Raw genomic sequence first — 20489 nt, forward strand, 5'->3', positions numbered from 1 at the left:
GACTTTCAACTGAACGGTTCATCAAAGGCTTTATGTAAGAGAAAATTTTGCAAAGCTATATCAGCACATTCAAGTTATAAAGGTGTTTTGTGAGTTTAAAGGATTTAAGTTTAAAAGATTTAAATCTAAGTACTAAGACCTTTAAATATCAGTTAAAACCTTACTTCGCTAATTCCACTAGTAGCAGAAATAAGTTTTTCTAACCTATGTCTTTCTTTACATAATCCCATTCAGCTATACTTCCCATATGGGGAACAACTCTACAAAGAATTTATGATATCGTTAATGCAATGCCTGTGTTCTTGAGCACCTGCCATGCAGTAGGTTTTGTTGTAGGCACTGCAGAAGAAAATGCCCACGTTGGAGTCAGCACTGGGTACCACCAGAGCATACGCGACAGCAGAAAGGAGGAAGCTCACCAAAGGGCGGACACCATCATGGGAGCATGGGGGGCAAAGGGCCTGGAAGTGGATCTGACAGATAAAGCAGCGCACAGGAAGGCTTAGGGAAGAGGAAAGGAACAGGGCTGTTCGTGGAACTGCAGGTAGTTCAGCGAGGACCGGCTGGAGAGGAGCGGATCAGCTGCGCATAGAGGTGAAGGCAGGAAAGGAGGGATGAGACCCTGCAGAGAAACAGCAAGGGGTTTGCAGGAGGAAGGGGAGTGAGGGCTTGAATCCTTGATGGTACAAGGGGAGCGCTGGAGGCTCAAAGCACTCTGGCACTGTCTGAATTCAGTCTTATCACACACGGCTCCCGTCGTTGTTGGCAGCCTAAGATCCTGCCACCTTGCCTAGGCTCGTCTCAAGTCTCCCGTCTCCAGTCTCCCATCTCAAGCAGTCCTTCCACTTTAGGTGCCCAAGTTCCAAAGGGCTGGGGCTACAGGTGTACCATCTTTCGTGACTCATTCATTACCTGCCTAGTGCTGAGCTGGAAACCCTCCAAGCCACATTTCACCTCTGTCAGGTGGCCCTCGGAAGCATACATGTGCTAGACCTGTCTTTTGTTCCAAACTCTGGGGCAGTTTGGGGTCGAAATCCAGTATCCAGTCAGTGCAAGGCCCAGATGCATCTCTTACCTTTTCCAGCATGTCCAGTTCTCTGTCACATACTGACCTTTGAAACTTCACTGTGCTCTTTTCTATTTTTTTTTAATTTTTGTTTATTTTATTTATTTATTTGAGAGTGACAGAGAGAGAAAGAGGCAGAGAGAGAGAGAGAGAGAGAATGGGCATGCCAGTGCTTCCAGCCTCTGCAAACGAACTCCAGATGCGTGCGCCCCCTTGTGCATCTGGCTAACATGGGTCCTGGGGAACCGAGCCTCAAACCAGGGTTCTTAGGCTTCACAGGCAAGCGCTTAACCACTAAGCCATCTCTCCAGCCCCACTGTGATCTTTTCATACCTGTACACAAGGGCCAGGAATGCTGCATCTTCTTCCTCCCTTGCCTGATTCCTACATGTGGATTAGGTACCCACCCCATATCAAAACACCAAGTAGAATTTTCTGACATGGAGGCTCCTGGCACGTGTCCGATACTGGTGTTATGAGAGCTGACCCTGGGTCTGGGCTCAGATCTCACTAGGAAAGGGCGAAGTACACGGACGGCAGTGGCCTCCTCACCACACACTCGGACACTCACCTTGACTCACAGGGTTTCTTCTCATTCCTCCTGTTCTTCCCAGGTCGAATGAAGAAGGGCAGAGGAGACCTGGAAAAAAATAAGCATGGCTTAATTAAAAAGAAGTATTCTTCTACATGGAAATGCATCCTTTTTTTTTTAAAGACATTTAGCATGCTTCTACCCAGTGGCCTGAGTAGGCAAGAGAGTGATATTTTGCAGAATTTTTATAAATTTCTCTACATAGGTCTTGTACAATTCTGAACTGTTTCTTGATCCATAATAGTGTGTGTGTGTTGTTGTTTGAGGTCCCTAAGATTTGGGGAAAAGGAAGGAGAGGAATGCTATTGTTCTATTAGTTGGATGTGTCTACAGATATCAAAATGGTCATTTAATTTGGTATCACTTGCTCAGTTCTTAAAAGAAGTGAAAATATTTTACAGCCTTTTGAGTAAATATGATTAATATTTACAAGGTACTTTGAAGCTAGGCGCCATCACCACAATATTCTAAAACTAAGTCAAGGCCTCCCGAGTGCTGGGATTAAAGGTGTGCGCCACCACCTCTGGACTGGATGTCCCTCAACTGATGAGTGCATATTGAAGATATGGCACATTTATACAACGGAGTTCTACTCAGCGGCAAAGAAAAATGAAGTTATGAAATTTGCGGTAAAATGGATGCATCTGGAAAGGATTATACTAAGTGAGATGGCAGTGACCTTGGGATGACTCAGAAGGCATCATGGTGCTGGGAAGAAGTGACAGGAGTGCTCAGCACTGCAATATCTCTATCACACCTTTCAAGGCTCAGGGTCTATTGCAGAAGAGGTGGGGGAATGAACCTGGGCATGGCAGCACATGCCTTTAATCTCAGCACTCGGGACGATTGCCGTGAATTCAAGACCAGCCCAAGACTATATAGTAAGTCCAGGTCAGCCTGCACTAGAGTGAGACCCTACCTGGAAAAATAAACCAAAAAAGTCTAAAAAAAAAAACACCTGAGTGAAGATGCAGCCTTTTCCCCCTCCAAACAAAACTAGAGCATACCTACTTCCTTGAATACAATATAATTGAGTATAATAAAAGAGAACACTTACCTGGTGCTATATTTTTCCTAACATCGCTTTCTTGTGTTAGAAATATACAATATCAACAAAATAGGGGGGAAAACCCTAGAGGCTTAGATGTATGCTTTAAAATGAAGTATTGCTGTGGTTTTTCTTTTTCTTTTTCTTCACACTTGATGAAATACAAAACCTTTGTTCTGCAGCCTGGAAACTGGATTTATACTCTGAACAATACCCACCATGCTCCTCAAGCTGTGAAAGTGACCATGGCCTCTCGCGCCTCCAACCCCACGGTGCCTCCAGCCACTGTGGACGCCTTTGTTGAAAGGGACAGCACTTATTTTCCCCACCCGGTGACAGTTTATGCCATTGTGAGAAAAGGGTTGTATCCCATTCTTAATGCTACAGTCATGGCTACAGTCGAGCCAGAAGCTGGGGATTCTGTCATACTGAAGCTTTTGGATAATGGAGCAGGTAACATAGACTGTCATGGTGTCAGTCACATTCTCAAGTAGTGCTATGTTGAAGTTGCTTTTATGTTCATCTTATCTCTGAAGCTCCTTCAATTCAACTGCTTTTCTGTTCAGTATTATTGGGTTCTCAAATTATGACTCACATACTGGAGCAGTTAAGGCTAACTTGGGGGGAGTCTCCTTGTGGCTTCTCAGTGTGGCTGTGGCTGTGCATAATGGTGGAAGTCTACCTGACTCACTGGACTTGGCTTCCATGTGACCAGTGGCACTGGCCACTGTCATTAGATGAGTTCACACAGCAATGGGCTTATATGCTCATTTAAGTTTTGCCAGCTTCATTTGTTGAAATAATAGCACTACAAACCAGAACAGCCAATGAAAATGCAAGAGATAAAATTATAGATAATCTACTCCCCCCCCCCTTTTAAACATGGTTGTGAAGAAAAAAAAACTAGAAACACGGGAGGCATGATCCTAGACACTTCTCTGATGGCTTAATGCGAGGTTGTAATCCATCATTAGCAAAAAGAATATAATCCTCTTCATGTGGGTGATTTCATCCCCAAAAGACCAGGCTAGCGAGCTAGTGGAATCTGGATAGAGATTTCTCCACCCCTGAGCAGACAGCAGGAAGCCTTACTTCAAAGCTTTCATCCTGCACGTTCTAGTCCGGGGGTGTTTTGTTACACAGCTCGAGACTGGCCAAGAGCACAGAGGGACTCTTCCTGAGTAACTGATTTTGAGTTTAAAAACAAAATCCAAACCCTTTTTGTTCCTCCATCTTTTCCTGTTTTCTCTTCTGTTCTTTATCTAAATTAAACTCTCAGAATGGTAACAGACCACAAGGTCTGTGTTGGAAACCCCAGGTGTTTGATCTACTAGTAAAATTACATACGATTGTTCCATTGTTTCAGATTTAATTTGCTTTTCAAGGTACTCAAGTTTGGTGGCCTGCTGCTGCCTTGCCATGGGTATAATGAGTAACATTTGCAAAGCCAAGATTATTCAGGGGATTTTAGTTCAATCCCACTTCAGAGTAACACCAGAGAGGTCTTCTTGTTTTGCCTGTAGGAACAGAATCAAATGATCATCTCATGTTCTGATGACTTATGCATAACCCTACCTTTCTTACTTTTTATTTATTTTGTTAGTGAAAATCCAAAAATGCACTTTACAAAATGTTTCTCATTTCTTCCAGCCCGTGGATTGGTGCAGAAAATAAACCTTGCTCTGTCTGGGAAAATCAGCTGATTCGGCTCAATACGCTTTTGTTATTATTCCCTTTGAATCATTTAATTTGTTTGTTATTTAAATTTACAAGCTAAGGAAAGAAACACTGAAAAATACTGCTTAGTCATCATAGTGTAAATTTAGTACCTACTACTTAACATAGTCACATTTTTTCCGACTGCTTTTAGTAATGGAAATAGCACTTATCTGCTAAGTAAAATTAATAAGTAAAAATAAAATGTAAAATCTAAAACTTTAGAATTTACAATGTGCTTTCTCATGCATATTCAATCATAGCAACCTTGTAAGACAGTGTGTTGCATTTTATGGATGGGAAAATTGAGACTCAGAGGCATTGAGCTTCAAAGCTACCAAGCCGCAAATCCACAAATTAAAACCAAGCTCTAGAACCCCCAAGCCAGTGCCCTCTCTTTCTGCTTTAGTGATTAAAGGGGGTAGAAGTGATAGATATGATAGATAGAAATGATCACTGTGGTGACTATGTGAGGAAGACACTCCCCTAGGCAATTTCTCAACAAAGATAGAAAATGTTGTTAAGTCCCAAAGATAGAATATCTTGTTAGTCATTAAAGCATTAAATGTGAAGATTTGGTTTCTTTGCTATAGACACTTTTTTTTTTTTAATTTGCATGGATTAAATGCTTAGCCCTTACTTTATTTAACATGCTTCTACTTTCTCAGACTGAGGTCCCTGTCTCTGCAGTGGGTGGAGGGAGGTTTTTAGAGAACTTTAGAGATAACACAATGCTAAAATCAGGGCTGTGGGGAGGGGGCTCATGGGAGAACCGAAATGACCTGTAGTAGGATGTCCCTGTGAGGTGACCTGTCCTGCATGGTGGCTGTGACCTGCACTTGGACTAACATGGGCACCCCACTGTCTCTGAGGGGGTCTGGGCCTGTCTGCTCTCCAGACTGCACTGGTCTCTTGACTGGATCAGAATGAAAGGAATGAAATCCCGCATTGGCTCCAATTTCAGAATGCCCATGCAGCAAGGCACCGTGGAGGGGACCAAAACCTGTCTAACTGCAGGCCAAGGAGATCAGGGAACCACTTTGATTCTAGAATTCTCTACTAAGGATATTAACAAGTTCCATACTATTTCATCAACTACCAAGGTGTTTTTTTTTTGTTGTTGTTGTTTTTTTGTTGTTGTTGTTATTTTTTGGTTGTTGTGTCTATCAGAGCAGAGGCTCTTAATCAAGGGATTCAGGGTATTCATAAAGTCTCCAAATTGTATGAAATGTGTATACACGCATATGTATTTATTTCTTGGGGACAGAATAGCTTTTATTTCAAAAGGGCCTGTGGCAAACATTAGTTTGAGAATATGCTTAGTTTCCATAGAAAACTAGTATTTTTTTCAGTGATAGGAATAAAAGCTTTAAAGATAATCTTTGTTAATATCTTATTAATTTACTTATTTGAGAGAGGAGAAAGAGGCATGTAGAAAGAAAAAGTATGAGCACACCAGGGCTCCAGACACTGCAAACAAACTCCCGACTCATGCATCACCTTGTGCATCTGGCTTACATGGGTCCTGGGAAATTGAGCCTGGATCCTTTGGCTTTGTAGACAAGCGCATTAATAGCTAAGTAATATCTCCATCCCTAAAGATTTTTTTAATAAATGATTTTATTTTATTTTATTTATTTATGAGAGAGAACAAATAGGTATGCCAAGGCTTCCAGCCATTGCAAATGAACTCCAGACCCATGCACCACCTCGTGCATCTGGTACTGGGGAATCAAACCTGGGCTCTTGGCTTTGTAGACAAGTGCCTTAACCACTAAGCTATCTCTCCAGCCCCCTAAAGATGATTTTTAGCCATGTTTTATTAGAACTGTAGTGTGTATAAGACATTTGAAACTGGACATATTCAATATAACAAACCGATAATGACTCATCTTTAGAGAATAACTTTCCAGAGATTAGGGAATCACAAGAAGAAATTCTTTACCATCAGATTTTAAAACGTTTGATAATATCTAAAGTTGCTGTGACCACAATAATGTGTGGTAGAACAGAAATTAGAGGGGCAAAAATTTTAACATCTTTCTAGTATTAGCATTCAACTGTGATGACAACTGTTGACATTGAGTTTTTGTCTCACACAGGTGCTGATGTTATAAAAAATGATGGAGTTTACTCCAGGTATTTTTTCTCCTTTGCTGTAAATGGTAGATATAGCTTGACAGTGCATGTCCGTCACTCACCCAGCATAAGCACACTAGCCCACTCTGTCCCAGGAAGCCATGCTATATATGTGCCAGGTTACATAGCAAACGGTAAGAATCATTGGCACTGGGAATGTGAGTAATATCATTTCATGATGTATCAGTGATGAGTGTCTGGATATATGTCATAAAGAGAATGGGTGTGAGGGGAAGGAGGAGCAAATAGAGGGAGACAGAGAAAGAAGGGAGAAAGAGTGAAGAGACAGATGGAATTTCAAAACTATATTTAGCCTGTGAATGTAGTTCACTGTTCTTGCCTAACATGCATGAAGCCCTAGGTTCAATTCCTAGTATGATATATATGTATGCACTTGTATATATATATAGAGAGAGAGAAACCACAAATTATATATTGATTTAAGTATATATTTCTCTTTCTCTGGCTGTACATATATAGCAGATGATGTGTAATTCCCCTAGATTACACATGTTGTTATTTTAGCAATTATTCAGAATTCTGTCTTGTTATTGTCTAATCAGGTTACTACTAACAGATAAGTTCTGGTGCCCATATTTCCTTTATAGAGGTTTAAGCAAGAGAAAAAAGTTACTATCAGTTGAAAGCAGGGAACAAGTAGTCCAGATAATCTACACAAGAAGTTCCTGAGTATGTTTGAGCTTACAGGCAGCAGAGAGATTCTGAAGAGGCTCCATTTACCCTCAAGAAAAAAAGTGCCCAATAAATGTTTTAAATTTTTTGTTCACTTTTTATTTATTTATTTATTTAGTTGAGAGTGACAGAGAGAGAAAGAGGCAGATAGAGAGAAAGAGAGAGAGAATGGGCACACCAGGACCTCCAGTTACTGCAAACAAACTCTAGATGCATGCATCCCCTTGTGCTTCTGGCTTACATGGGTCCTGGGGAATCGAGCCTCAAACTGGGGTCCTTAGGCTTCACAGGCAAGTGCTTAACCGCTAAGCTATTCTCTAGCTGCACTAAGCCATTTTCCAGCCCCACGTTCTCTTTTTAAAAACTGCATTATTTTAGCTACTAATAATAGATAATATGAGCAAGGTAGCCTTTTTTAAAACTACTTCTTTTTATTTTATTTTATTTACTTATTAGAAAGAAAGAGAGGCAGATAGAGAGAATGGGCGTGCCAGGGCCTCTACCACTGTAAATGAGCTCCAGGCGCATGCAACACCTTATGCATCTGACTTATGTGGCTACTGGGGAATAGAACCTGGGTCCTTTGGCTTCACAGGCAACTGCCTTAACTGCTAAGCCATCTATCCAGCCCAAGGTAACCATTTTATAGGTGATCAGAAAGCCAGTGATAGAGAGGCCCAAGAAGAACATGGATTCCACCTCGCCTGCCCTGGCAGGACTGGAACCCACATTTGGTACAGTCTTATCCAAGATGGCTTCCAGCAGCAGCACCTCAGTAGCTCAGCACACCTGTGGCCTGGCCCCTACTGAGTCAGTCTCTTGAGTCCACCAAATCAATCCAATCTCTCCCTTACTCACCTGAATCTGATGATGAGAATCATCCTAAATGGATATTTGATCTATGTATATGGCCAGGCATGTGTGTGTAAGCCTTTTGAACACCCTTGGCACATGTGTGTAACTCTCTCTTGACTTTTCTACCTGTTTCAAGGTCCTCACTTCTTGGCTTCTGTGGTAAACTCTTTCCCAAGGTTAGGAGGATCTCTCAGTCTTGACTCTCTTTTCTAGCAAGGCTGAGAAGGGGAAAAATTTCCTTTTGCCTGAATGTTTTCCTGCTTGCTTTCCACACGTGCTTTGTTAGGGTGCATTACTGCTTTGCTATGTGTGACCCCTCTCTGAGCTCTGACCCCTCACTCTCTCTTGGTCTACATGTGTGACCTCTCAGCTCGGAGCCCCTTGCTCTCAGTCTTCTCTGACCTCCCATGTGACGAGGACTTTTTGGCTTAGGTTCTCCTGCTTTGTTTTCCGTGTGTGTGTGTGTGTGTGTGTGTGTGTGTGTGTGTGTGTGTGTGAAGTTCTCTCCACATGAGGGAGATTTTTCTCCTCCATCTTCCATCTATTCCTCAGCCAGGCTGGGAGGAGGGAAAACTTTTTGCTTGGGCTTCCTGCTTGCCTTCCCTCTGGATCCCAACTTTCCCTACAAACAAGCCTTATAATTCATAATTTATCCTTCTTGGAGTCTGTGTTTTCAATTCTTCCATAACGTGAACAAGGACCCAAAGTTCTGGTCTGGGGTTTCCTGCACTTTTATGGAATCTAATACCTCCCTGAACTTAATAAATCTTACATCAGGAGCCATGGGTAAAGTAAACAGTTAGAATTGCATCATGTTGTCATGTCTCCCAAATGTGTCAACATCATTTCTAGTTATTTTTATTTTTAAAAGTCTATGCCTTTTACCTGACAATGCTCACTGTGTAGCCCAGGGTGGTCTCAAATTCATGATCCTCCTGCCTCTACCTCCCAAGTACTGGGATTACAGGCATGTGCTGTCATGTCTCAGTCTTTTAAAAATACAGATTCTCTAATAACGACATTGATGTTTAAAGGCAGATGACCAATCACCTGTATTATTCTATCACATGCTTCTGTGTGGTTTTTGTTCTATATGAACTTGCCACAAGCTGACAGTGGCACTATAGTGGATTTGCATCTCCTGGTTTTTGCTCTGTTGCTGAGTGCACCATTATCTTAATTCTCTCATATTTATATTTATGATAATTTCCATTTCTTCAAAACTCATGTGAATTGATAGTTTTGTTACATGAATGTGATCTTGCATCTAGACGTAATACTTTGTTTTTAATTGTTTTAATTTGTTTTAGTAGCTAACAATTTTTCATTTAGACCTAACAGATTTGTTTGTACCTAACAGATGTAGAAACTTGGGATACCAAGCGAAAGACTTGATTCTTATCAAGTAGTTTAGAGACTACTGATAGGTTTGAATATCATCCAAATAAGATGCAAATATCAGCATCTAGTGTACAGGGAGATAAGAACCTTCCCATAGTGGAAATCACAGAACTCACTTCACCATCTCATCCTAGGATAACAGCCTGAAACACAGCCTTCATAGGAAAGCATCAGCTGCCCTGTGTTCACTCCACCAAACCCCAGACAGCAACACCAGCCCCCTCCCCTCCCTCCGCCTCTTGCCTGCCTCACTTCTCAACCTTTAGGAAACAGTTAATTGTTGCTTCCTTGATACCATTCTAAATTATGTACCTGAGTTATTTTCTTTTGGCACACTCTGCTTTTTGCCTTCATATACTAATCACAGTTTATAAATGTGTATTTATTAATATGAGTAATATGATTATACATTTCATGAGTGTAGCACATGCCCTTAATGAATACTTGTGGGGTAAATGAGTGGATGAATGGATGATTATTGAATAAATAAACTGAGCTATCTTAAAAATTGAGGTTGTGTAAAAGTTTAAACTGTCTCAATGATCTGTCAGGAAGAAGCTACCGCGAAGGTTTGTAGTTTGTTATTTAGGATATTCTTTTCCTTGTTTTCCAGATAATGTTCAGATGAATGCTCCAAAAAAGTCAGGGCACAGGCTTGAGGAGAAACAGCAGTGGGGCTTCAGCCGAGTGTGCTCTGGGGGTTCCTTTACAGTGTCGGGAGTTCCAGCCAGCCCCCATCATGACATGTTTCCACCATGCAAAATCAGTGACCTGGAAGCTGTCAGAGTGGAAGAGGAAGTGGTCCTGTCGTGGACAGCTCCTGGAGCTGACTTTGATCAGGGCCAGGGTAGGTTGGCTGGATTCATCAGCTATTTTTCCACAAGACAATATTCCTATTAACTGTGTCAAGCGTTGGCTTCGAGGGCTAGCCCTGGAAATGCTCAGAGGGTTGTCAGACAACACTCCACTCTGCTGACAATGCCTTAATCCGGGGATGCAGGCATGAGTGTGAGCCGTCTGAGTATTTGTGAAGAGACCTTGGTAGTCTCACCGGGACTCTTCACATGGGAATCCTGATTGGACATAACCACTGTACGTTAAGGTGGTCTGTTGAGCAGAGACAGGTTCTGCATTACAGGACACAGCTTCTGAATATTAGAAGGGTCTCGTTTTCTGAAAGTTGGCCAGTAAACATTCATGTATAAACTTACAGGTCAAGTTTAGGGGACTGTTTTCCATGATTCATGCAAACCCTGGCATACTTTCCCGTTCCGCTTCTGACAACCATATCGGTTCCAGCAGTGGGAGCAGTCCCTTAGCTCAGGTCTTCCCAGCCCTTGCTTGGGTAGACATCGATCAGCACCTCCTTGTACCGACCCTTTTCAAGGCCTTGGATGACTTTCAGGCTTCCACTGACACCATCTCTTCTCACACTTTTACTCGGTTGTCATAACGCCATGTACCAGAGAAATCTTTAACCTTCTCACTTCTGTGTATTCTTTTTTCATCTTCTGTCAAATACCTACATATACTTTGACCTTTTTTTTTTTTCTTTTTAGTCATTTTCTCACAAATACAATTGCATCTTGGTTATCGAGCCATTCTAGTATTTTTATATCTGGGAGTGTTGGTCATTCATTTTCTTTTTTAAACTTATATGGCCTATTTCATTAGTTATTTTCCATATAAACTTTATATTAAGCTTCACTACTTAAAGCAAGAATTAGAAGCAGTTTAAATAAAATAACAGAGAATGTAAATGATCACAGGGGAAATGGCATCTTGATTATGTTGTATCTTGTTTTCCCCAGGTATTAGTGTGACTCTGCATGTAGCATTTTGGAGTGAGGCATTTATTTTTCCTGTTATTTCTGGACATTTTGATTTTCTATGGCTATTCTCACTAGATTTTTCTAATGAACTAGAAAACTTACTCAAAGCAATATAACCTTCCTATTTATGTTTTGAATTTCAGCTACAAGCTATGAAATAAGAATGAGCAGAAGTCTACAGCATATTCAAAATGACTTCAGCAGTGCCATCTTAGTGAACACATCAGAACTAAGTCCTCAGCAAGCTGGTACCAGAGAGAAGTTTACGTTCTCACCCAAACTCATCACAAGCAGACCTGAACATCAACCTGATGGAGAAATGCAAGAAAACCACAGAATTTATGTGGCCATTACAGCAATGGATGAGAATTCCCTAAAGTCAGCTGTGTCAAACATTGCCCTAGTATCTCTGTTTATTCCCCCAAACTCTGCTCCTACACCCAGCAGAGATCATCTTATTCTAAAAGGAGTTTTAACAGCATTGAGTTTGATAGGAATAGTTTGCCTTATTATTGTTGCAATACATTGTACTTTAGACAGGAAAAAGAGAATGTTAAAGAAAGAGAATGGGAGAAAATTACTATGAGAAAATGTACACAGTACTTTTCTTCTTAGATATAAGACTCATAGCCTTTCACTTGGGGAAAACAAAAACATGCCAACAAAGTGAAATTAATATCCACACAACATTCAAATGCATTGGGTTTTTGTATAGTGCAGCATAGTTTTTACAAATTAAATAAACTAAAGAAATCTTTTATAACCCTCATTTTGGTGGTGACAGGTTAGAAAACCCTTAGGCTGCAGTGATGGAAATAAAAATTATTCTTAAGGGTCATATCCTTAAAGGCAAAAGCAAGGGCAAGGTTGAATCAGAGCTGAGAAAAGCTTTTTACTGAAGTAGAAAAATGGTTTCCCATACAGAAATGAGCATTGAGTATGAGTTTTGCAGTATAACTGTCTATATGAAGCAATTGTTTTGTTACTCTGGTTAATTTTTCTTTCATCCTTATCTGTACAGAGCAGGTTGCTTGTTTATAACTGGCGATCAGCTGTGTTTTATATGTGATGCCCTTGTTGTAAAGTTCTCTATCTCTTGCCATTTGGTTAGATACACTACAGATCAAATCCAAGCACTAATGCTCAGAGATGTTTACTCACTGTAAGAGGTAGCCTTAAAATGTTGTTATTGTCCTTGGGCCTTGTGCTTCCTAACAAAGATCTACTGAGTTTAATGGGAATAAGTTTTTATTCCCATTAAAACAGCTTTCTGTGAGGCTGGGGAGATGGATCAGCAGTAAATGGCACTTATTTGCAAAGTCTCTGGCCAAAGTCCAATTCCCTAGCCACCTACATAAAGCTATACATGCAAAGAGCAGTGTGTAAGCATCTGCTACTCTGCTTTCAGTGGCAAGAGACCGTGGCACATGTGCACGCGCGCACACACACACACACAGGCAAATAAATACGTTTAAAAACAACTTCTTAAGTCATTGCTTGGGGAATAACTGAATTAAAATGGTCACAGCTCTCCTAAGACTTTAAATAAAATATGAAAGACATTGTTCTATGTTTATTTTAATACATAGACCCTATAGTTTTATTCAAGTTCAAACAAAGGGGAGGTCATGTGGGGAGAGACTAGCCTTTAAAAATAACTAGTAAGTTTTGACCTGTGTTTTATTTTGTGTTTTGTTATCTTTTAATATTTTTATTTATTTATTTGAGAAAGAGAGAAAGAAAGAGGCAGAGAGAGGGAGACACATGCACCACCTTGTCCTGGGGCATCAAACCTGGGTCCATTGGCCTCGCAGGCAAGCTCCTTAACCACAAAGTCTTATCTCCAGCCCTTATTTTTGTTTAATTTTTTGTTTAACATTTTTATTTATTTAAGTTCTGATCTCTGGATAAATAAGAATCTAGAATCCTTTCTCCATCAAGGACAGGGAAAGAGGAAACACAGTTAACAAGGAAATTAAAAAAGTCACCTCTCATCTAATTTTTCTTCAACTCATTTTTAAAAATTACTGGAAAATACCATCATTTGGGTTTTACATTAAAGTATACAAAACTTTATTGAATAGACATAAATAATAAGTTATATGAGGTCTTGGCTCCTGAAACAAGGAAGAAAGAAAATTCTGTGGGCTGCAGAGATTGCTTAGTGGTTAAAGCTGCAAAAGCCTGCAAAGCCAAAGGACCCAGGTGTGATTCCCCAGGACCCATGTAAGCCAGATTCACAAGGTGGCATATGTGTCTTGAGTTCGTTTGCACTATCTGGAGGCCCTGGAGTGCCCATTCTTTTCTATCTATCATCTATCTATCTATCTATCTATCTATCTATCTATCTATCTATCTATCTATCTATCTTTGTCCCTCTTTACCTCTCATGTAAATAAATAAATAAATGAAATTCTGGCTTGCTTGAGGTGGCGGGAAGGGAATTGTGGGGAGCTGGGAAAGATAAAAAGAGAAAGCATGAAGCCCCCAGGAGTTTCAGTGTTGGGGAGAAAACAGCCAGCAAATCTCTGTCTCAGCTGCCTCCCTGAAGCGGATGCTGTAGTCCTGTCTGCCCTGTCACCACGTAATCTGCATGCATGCATGGATGCATGGATGCATGGATGCATGCATGGATGGATGGATGGATGGATGGGACTTCAAAAACAAGGTCAACAAAAGCAATAATCCCAGCCTGCTGACACTGATGACAAGATTAGAAATGGAGGTAAGATAATTTGCTAGAAAATCATGGCTACAGCAGTAACAAACAGCAGAGCTAGAATCCAGAACAAGAGACCCTGTTCCAGATGAGGTGGACAGGTGAGGACTGACCCGAACATTGTTCTCGGACCTCCACATATGTACTGTGGTCTGGGCGCACCTACACTCACATGAACATATGCACACATATGTTCATACACTAACAAATGAAAAAAAGAAAAACTTCAGATAAAAGCCAGGCATGGTTCACATTAAGAACTTGTGGCCAGCCACTACAAGCAAGGCCCTATGTCAAAACCAAATCAAACAAAAACAAAACCATGGGTAAATGGCCTGAGCAGAGAGCTTCAAAAGAACACACACATGCACATATCCAAAAAGCATATGAAAAAAAAAATACTTAGCTTTGGTAATCATCAGGGAATATACATCAAAAGCATACTGAGACATCAGTTTATACCTGGTTGAATGACCAGTATTTAAAAGACCAAAGATAACTACTTCTCATAAGCATATGGAATAAAGGAAATGCTTACACTGTTAATAGTATAAATTTGCACAGCTGTGTCTGTCACTTTTGCCTCGCTGGGATAAAATGTTTGACACACGAATTTAAAAGGAGGCAAGGTTTATTTTAGCTCACAGTTTCAGAGGTTTTAGTCTGTTGCCCTTGGCTCCATTGATTCCGAGCCTATGGTTAAGCAGAACATCATGGCAGCAGGAATGTGCAGCAGAAGCTACTCAGCATATAGTGGGTATGAAAGAGAGAGAGGGAGGGAGAACGAGAGAGAGAGAGATAGCCCAGGGACATGCTCCCAGTAACCTATTTCTTTTAACTAGTTCCCACCTCCTACAGTTTTCAGAACCTCTCAAAATTGCCCCACCATCTGAAGGACCAAGCCTTCAAAACATGCCCCCTTGGGAAGGGGACACTACATCCAAGCAATAGCTCCACATAATCCAACAATCCCACTACCGGATATAGGTACAAAGGAAATGAAGTCAGTTTGTTTAAGAGTGATCTTCACAGACCTGGGTAAATATGGTTATTCACAAGTAGCCAAGATATAGAATCAACCCAAGTCTGTGAACACATGGGCACAAGCAATGTGGTACCTATATACAATGGAATACTGTAGCCACTGAAAAGTGAAAACCTGTAGCTTGTGACTCCATAGAGAACATCATGTTACATGAAGTAAACCAAGTACAGGATGACAAATACTGTACAACCTCATTCGCAAGCAAAATCTAAACTACTGACCTCTAATGGTAGTAAAGATGTTGGGTAGTTGGAGGGTAGGTAGAAATGGGAAGATGCTGGCCAGAGGATATATAATTATAGGTAGGTAGGAGGAGTACTTAAAAAAAATCCAGAAGATGGGCTGGAGAGATGGCTTAGCGGTTAAGCTCTTGCCTGTGAAGCCTAAAGACCCTGGCTCGAGGCTCGATTCCCCAGCACCCACGTTAGCCAGATGCACAAGGGAGCGCATGTGTCTGGAATTCATCTGCAGTGGCTGGAAGCCCTGGCATGCCCATTCTCTCTCTATATATCTGTTTTCTCTGTCTGTCGCTCTCCAATAAATAAATAAATAAATAAACCAAAAAAAATTAAAAAAAGAAATCCAGAAGAGTCAAATGCATAGATGCAGAAAGTAGGTAAGTGACTTCCTGGGGTCTGGGCTTTGGAGAAGAGGGTAGCAAAAGAACAGAAACAAATTAGGAATGACTCAATGGCTATGGACGTCCTTTATGGGGTGATGAAAATGTTCTATAACTGATTGTAGTGTTGTCTGAACAACTCCGAATAAATTAAAATCATTGGATCTTATAATTTAAATGCGTAAAATTGTATGATATGTGAATATTTCAATAAAGCTATCTTTAAAAAGAAAAGGTCACCTGATGAAAAATAAAGGCAAGTGTATGTAAATGTAGACGGATGTTACATTATATGTTATCCGTGAATGAAAATCCAAGGGAGTAGAGGTACACAGGAAGTCAGGGGAGTAGTGTGTTCTGAAATTAGCTAATTATATCATAGGAAGTTGAAACAGTAAAGATCACACACACACAGAGAGAGAGAGAGAGAGAGAAAGAAAAAGAGAGAGAGAGAGAAACAAATATGAGACTTAGAGAAACAGGTCACAAAATACTTAATGATAGAGAAACATCCAAGGATATAGTTAACCAAGATGGAGAGGACTACAGCTTGTCCCTAAAGGCCAAAAGCAATGTCTCCATCATAAATCCCACCTAGATTGTGCAGCCCTTATCAGCGACATGGTTCCTAGGATGGGTGCAGATGGACCCAGATGGTAGCAATCTAATTTCCCTCTCCGAGCTCCAGTCTGTTCTGAGTCTAATGGAAAAGGCTGCTTTGCAAGAACAACTGAAGTGAGAGAAGAAAGGAGGAGGCTATCCAGAACAGTGGGCAACTGCTTTGGATCTCCCTGGTTCGGTGAGGCAGAAGTTACATAAATGAACAAAACTCCTATGTGAATAACTTTTAAGATGGCATGATCATACTTTACACCTGAAAGAAAAAGCAACAGATGAAGAAGAGAGTGAAACAGAAGAGTAAAGAAAAAGAAAGACTGAAAAATAGAGAAGACAGGATGATGATTTTTATGTTAATATGTCAGGTGTCCAAAGTGATGGTCTTCAGCCCAATGTTTTTATTTTTATTCAAAATTTTATTTAAATAATACAAAGAATCCAGAGCTGGAGAGATGTCTCAGCAATTAATGAACTTGCTTGCAAAGTCTGATGGCCTGGGTTTAATTCCCCAGGGCCCACATAAAGCCAGATGTACAAAGTGGTATATGCTTCTCGAGTTAGTTTGCAGCAGCCTTGGCATGCCTACTCTCTTTCTCTCTCTATCTTTTCTCTCTTTCTATCCCTCAATCTCTTCCTCTTGCTTCCTCTCTCCCTTTCTCTCCTTGCAAATACATAAAATTTTTCAAAAAATAACATTATCAAAAGCATAGTAAAGCCAGGCATGGTGGCACACGCCTTTAATCCCAGCACTCGGAAGGTAGAGGTAGGAGGATTGCCGTGAGTTTGAGGCCATCGTGAATTCCCTGAGACTCCATAGTGAATTCCAGGTAAGCCTGGGCTAGAGTGAGACCCTACCTTGAAAAAAAAAGTATAGTAGATTTAAAAGTAAGAGATATTAAAATAAATACTAAGTAGGCTTAAATATTTCTTTATTAATACACATTTGGGTAATTCAATTTCTTGCTAATATAAAGTAGGCTTTATGAGACAATGTTATGCATATAATTTCATAAGCATGTGTTCATTTCTCCCCATACATGGGATCATGTCCGCTCAGTAGATTTGGAAGTCAAGTTCCTAGAAGAAAGATTGCTGTTTAAAGCTACACATAACATTTTAATGAATATCGCTCTTCCAAACATTTGTGCCATTTTTCTATCCCTTTATTAATCTTTGAGTGTTCCTATGAATATACTGGCATTACTAAAGGGAATAATGAAATGAGGGAGGTAGGAGCTGAAAATTGAATATTAAAACATTCATGCCTTGGGCATTCTTAACTGATGACATCTAATGTGAAGCTCTAGCTTTACCTTGTTGACGCCTCTCCTGTCTATCCCTCCAAAGTTAAGCACTCAGTAAATAAGGGAATGAGGATTGTAAAGACACTTTGTTATTGAATGAATTGCAGATGCCAGGCATTGGGCTAGCTGTGTTATGTTTGTTTACTTTTAAACTTTTTTTTTTTTTTTTGGTTTTTTGAGGTAGGGTCTCACTCTAATACTGGCTGACCTGGAATTCACTCTGTAGTCTCAGGTGGCCTCAAACTCACGGCGACCCTCCTACCTCTGCCTCCCAAATGCTGAGATTAAAGGCTTGCACCACCACACCCAGCTACTTTTAAACTTTTTAATTTTCAAAAATACCAGTATATTATAGTCAATATAAAAGACATAATAAAAGAGGAATTGTTAGAAATAGGAAAGATATATTGTAATAGTGGTTATATAATAGTCTTAAATCTGTATGTGCATGAAATAGCATAGCTTTATATATATATATATATATATATATATATATATATATATATATATGTATATGTATATGTATATATATATATATAGATATATACACACACATATATATATATATACACACACAGACATTTTATATATAGCAAAACTTGACAGAAATGGAAGGAGAGAAGGAGGAAGCAAGGAAGGGGAAGTATAGGGAGGGAGGATGAGAAAGAGGAAAGGAGGCAAGAATATAGACAAACCCACAGTGATCACTGTTTTGTTTTTCCCTGACACATCTCAGTAACTAAAAGAACAAGCAAACAAATTGATAGGAATTAGAGAATCTGTGAGCAGTGTGATTAACTGTCTTAGCCTAATTGGAAAATATAGAAAATTATACTCAACAATTGCAGAATATTTATTTCTCTAATTCACATGGACGATTTTGACAAAATGGGCCACAAGCTGAAGCAAAATTCAAGTGTCAACAAATTTCAAAGGATTTAATCCCCAAGTATGTTTTCTTACTATAATGGGATTGAATTAGAAATCAATAAAAATTCAACAAGACAAGTCCCAAATGTCTGGAAATTAGGCAGCACACCTCCATCTCACTCATACACGAAAAGAAAAAAAAAATACACAGTGAAAATTAGAAAATATGTGGAACAAAGGACTGGGGCAATGGCTCGGTTAAGAGTGTTCGCTGCACAAGCCTGAGGACATGAATTCAATCCTATGCACTTTTGTAACCCCAGAGCTGAGGGTAGCAAACACAGAATTTTTTATGTTTATTATTACTATTAACAAGATGTTTCATATGGATACATTATGTGTTGGTGCCCTCTCTCTTTTCCCTCGTCCCTGCCCCCATTCCACTGGGGACACTCCTCAATAGGGGTGCAGGGATTCCCTGTGGGGTTGTCAGTTATGCATTGTGGGAGTAGTAATAAGGTTTGGGGGGGAGGGGATGCCTCTGGGCATGATGTCTCAAGCTGTGGCTCTTACAATCTTTCCACCTCTTCTGCAAAATTCCCTGAGCCTTGGTGGGGGAGTATTAAGTCTACTTCAGCGATGAGCTCTTAGAAGCCTCTCTGCTTTGGGAGGTGTTGAGTGTCCGCAGGGTCTGTCTCCTTCACCCTGGCGCTGATTATCAGGCTCAGCATGGAAGCAGCTTGCTTGCTTGTCTCCCAATTCCTCTGTGCTTTCAGCTGTGGCTTGGCTGAAGTGTGAGGAGTAGTTTATCTCCTCCAGTATCACTACTTTCTGAAAAAGAAGAACAGATTCTCCATCGGACAGTGAAGTCAGAATTGTTTAAATTGAATAAGAATTATTAACCTGGCGATAATTTGATGTATGGAACCCCTCTTTCAGTCAAAGACTAGTGAGAGCTTGACACTGGAGAATTTAATCTTTGTCTCCATAGGATTCTGATCTGGTTTCCGATTCCAGATAAGGGTTCCTTTACACTGAACAGATCTCTTAACCAATCAGAAAGCTATTGGTTACCCACCGAGACTGTGTGCCACTATTGCACTGGTGTGTACATCCTGTCAGGGTGTTTGCTTCTCAGTGGCTTAGACCTCTGTTGCTCAGACTGTTGAACATTTTCCCCCAGTAGCTCATGTAGCACTTTTCAGCACTAGACGGTTTGTCTGGGGACTGGCTTTCTTCTGACTTCCAGCTGGGTCTCTCCATGCTCTGTGTCAGCAGCATATGGTATCTTTAGCAATCGGGTCTTATCTTTTGCCTCAGGTGGGTAATCAGTACTTTGACAGAAAGCTGTCTTGATTTGGGGACCTCATATGTCTCTCCAATCAACAGCTCAGTGTGGGTAGCAACCAATCGCTGGTACTGGGAGTTATAGGCCAGAGACAGAAAAAAAATTTCTTTTAAACTTAGGCTTCATCCCACCCTCACCAGGGACCTACTTTTCAGATGCTCCCCACTTATTCCCCTTGAGGGTTTTTATCTTTTAGGCTATCTCCAAGGATAAAGGCTTCTATGGTATCAGTTCATTTTGGATTTACTTTTGTGTTGTTTTCCCCCTTCCTTTTCTTCCCCTCCCCAAACCCTTCCATCCCTGTTGTTTGGGCCTTGAGTTGCCTATCAAGTATGTCAGTCAGCAACTCCAGGTCCAGATTAGCAGATAAGTGACAACATGTGGCATTTGTCTTTCTGTGATTATGTGAGTTCGCTGAGTATGATTTGTTCCAAGTCTGTCCATTTTTCTACATATTTCATTGTATCACTTTTTCTTATTGCTGAGTAGAATTCCATTTGTAAATGTACCACAACTTCATTATCCATTCATCCAATGATGGGCATCTGGGTTGATTCCAGTTCTTAACTATAATGAATTGAGCAGCCATAAACATGGTTGAGCAAATATCTCTATATTGATGCA

General features: G+C 40.5%; 1 protein-coding gene across 1 annotated transcript in view; it reads left to right on the forward strand.

Annotated features, from left to right (window-relative positions):
* Clca2 (chloride channel accessory 2) overlaps window positions 1-11928 on the forward strand; it is a 54458-nt gene extending 42530 nt beyond the window's left edge. The window contains exons 13-16 of the mRNA XM_045138683.1: window positions 2889-3159; window positions 6525-6695; window positions 10124-10357; window positions 11486-11928. Of these exons, the coding sequence (XP_044994618.1) occupies window positions 2889-3159; window positions 6525-6695; window positions 10124-10357; window positions 11486-11928 (1119 nt within the window). The remainder of the gene's footprint in view (window positions 1-2888; window positions 3160-6524; window positions 6696-10123; window positions 10358-11485) is intronic.
* The last annotated feature ends 8561 nt before the right edge of the window (window positions 11929-20489 follow it).

This window comes from Jaculus jaculus, chromosome 19, assembly GCF_020740685.1.
Source record: "Jaculus jaculus isolate mJacJac1 chromosome 19, mJacJac1.mat.Y.cur, whole genome shotgun sequence".
NCBI classification, from domain to species: domain Eukaryota; kingdom Metazoa; phylum Chordata; class Mammalia; order Rodentia; family Dipodidae; genus Jaculus; species Jaculus jaculus.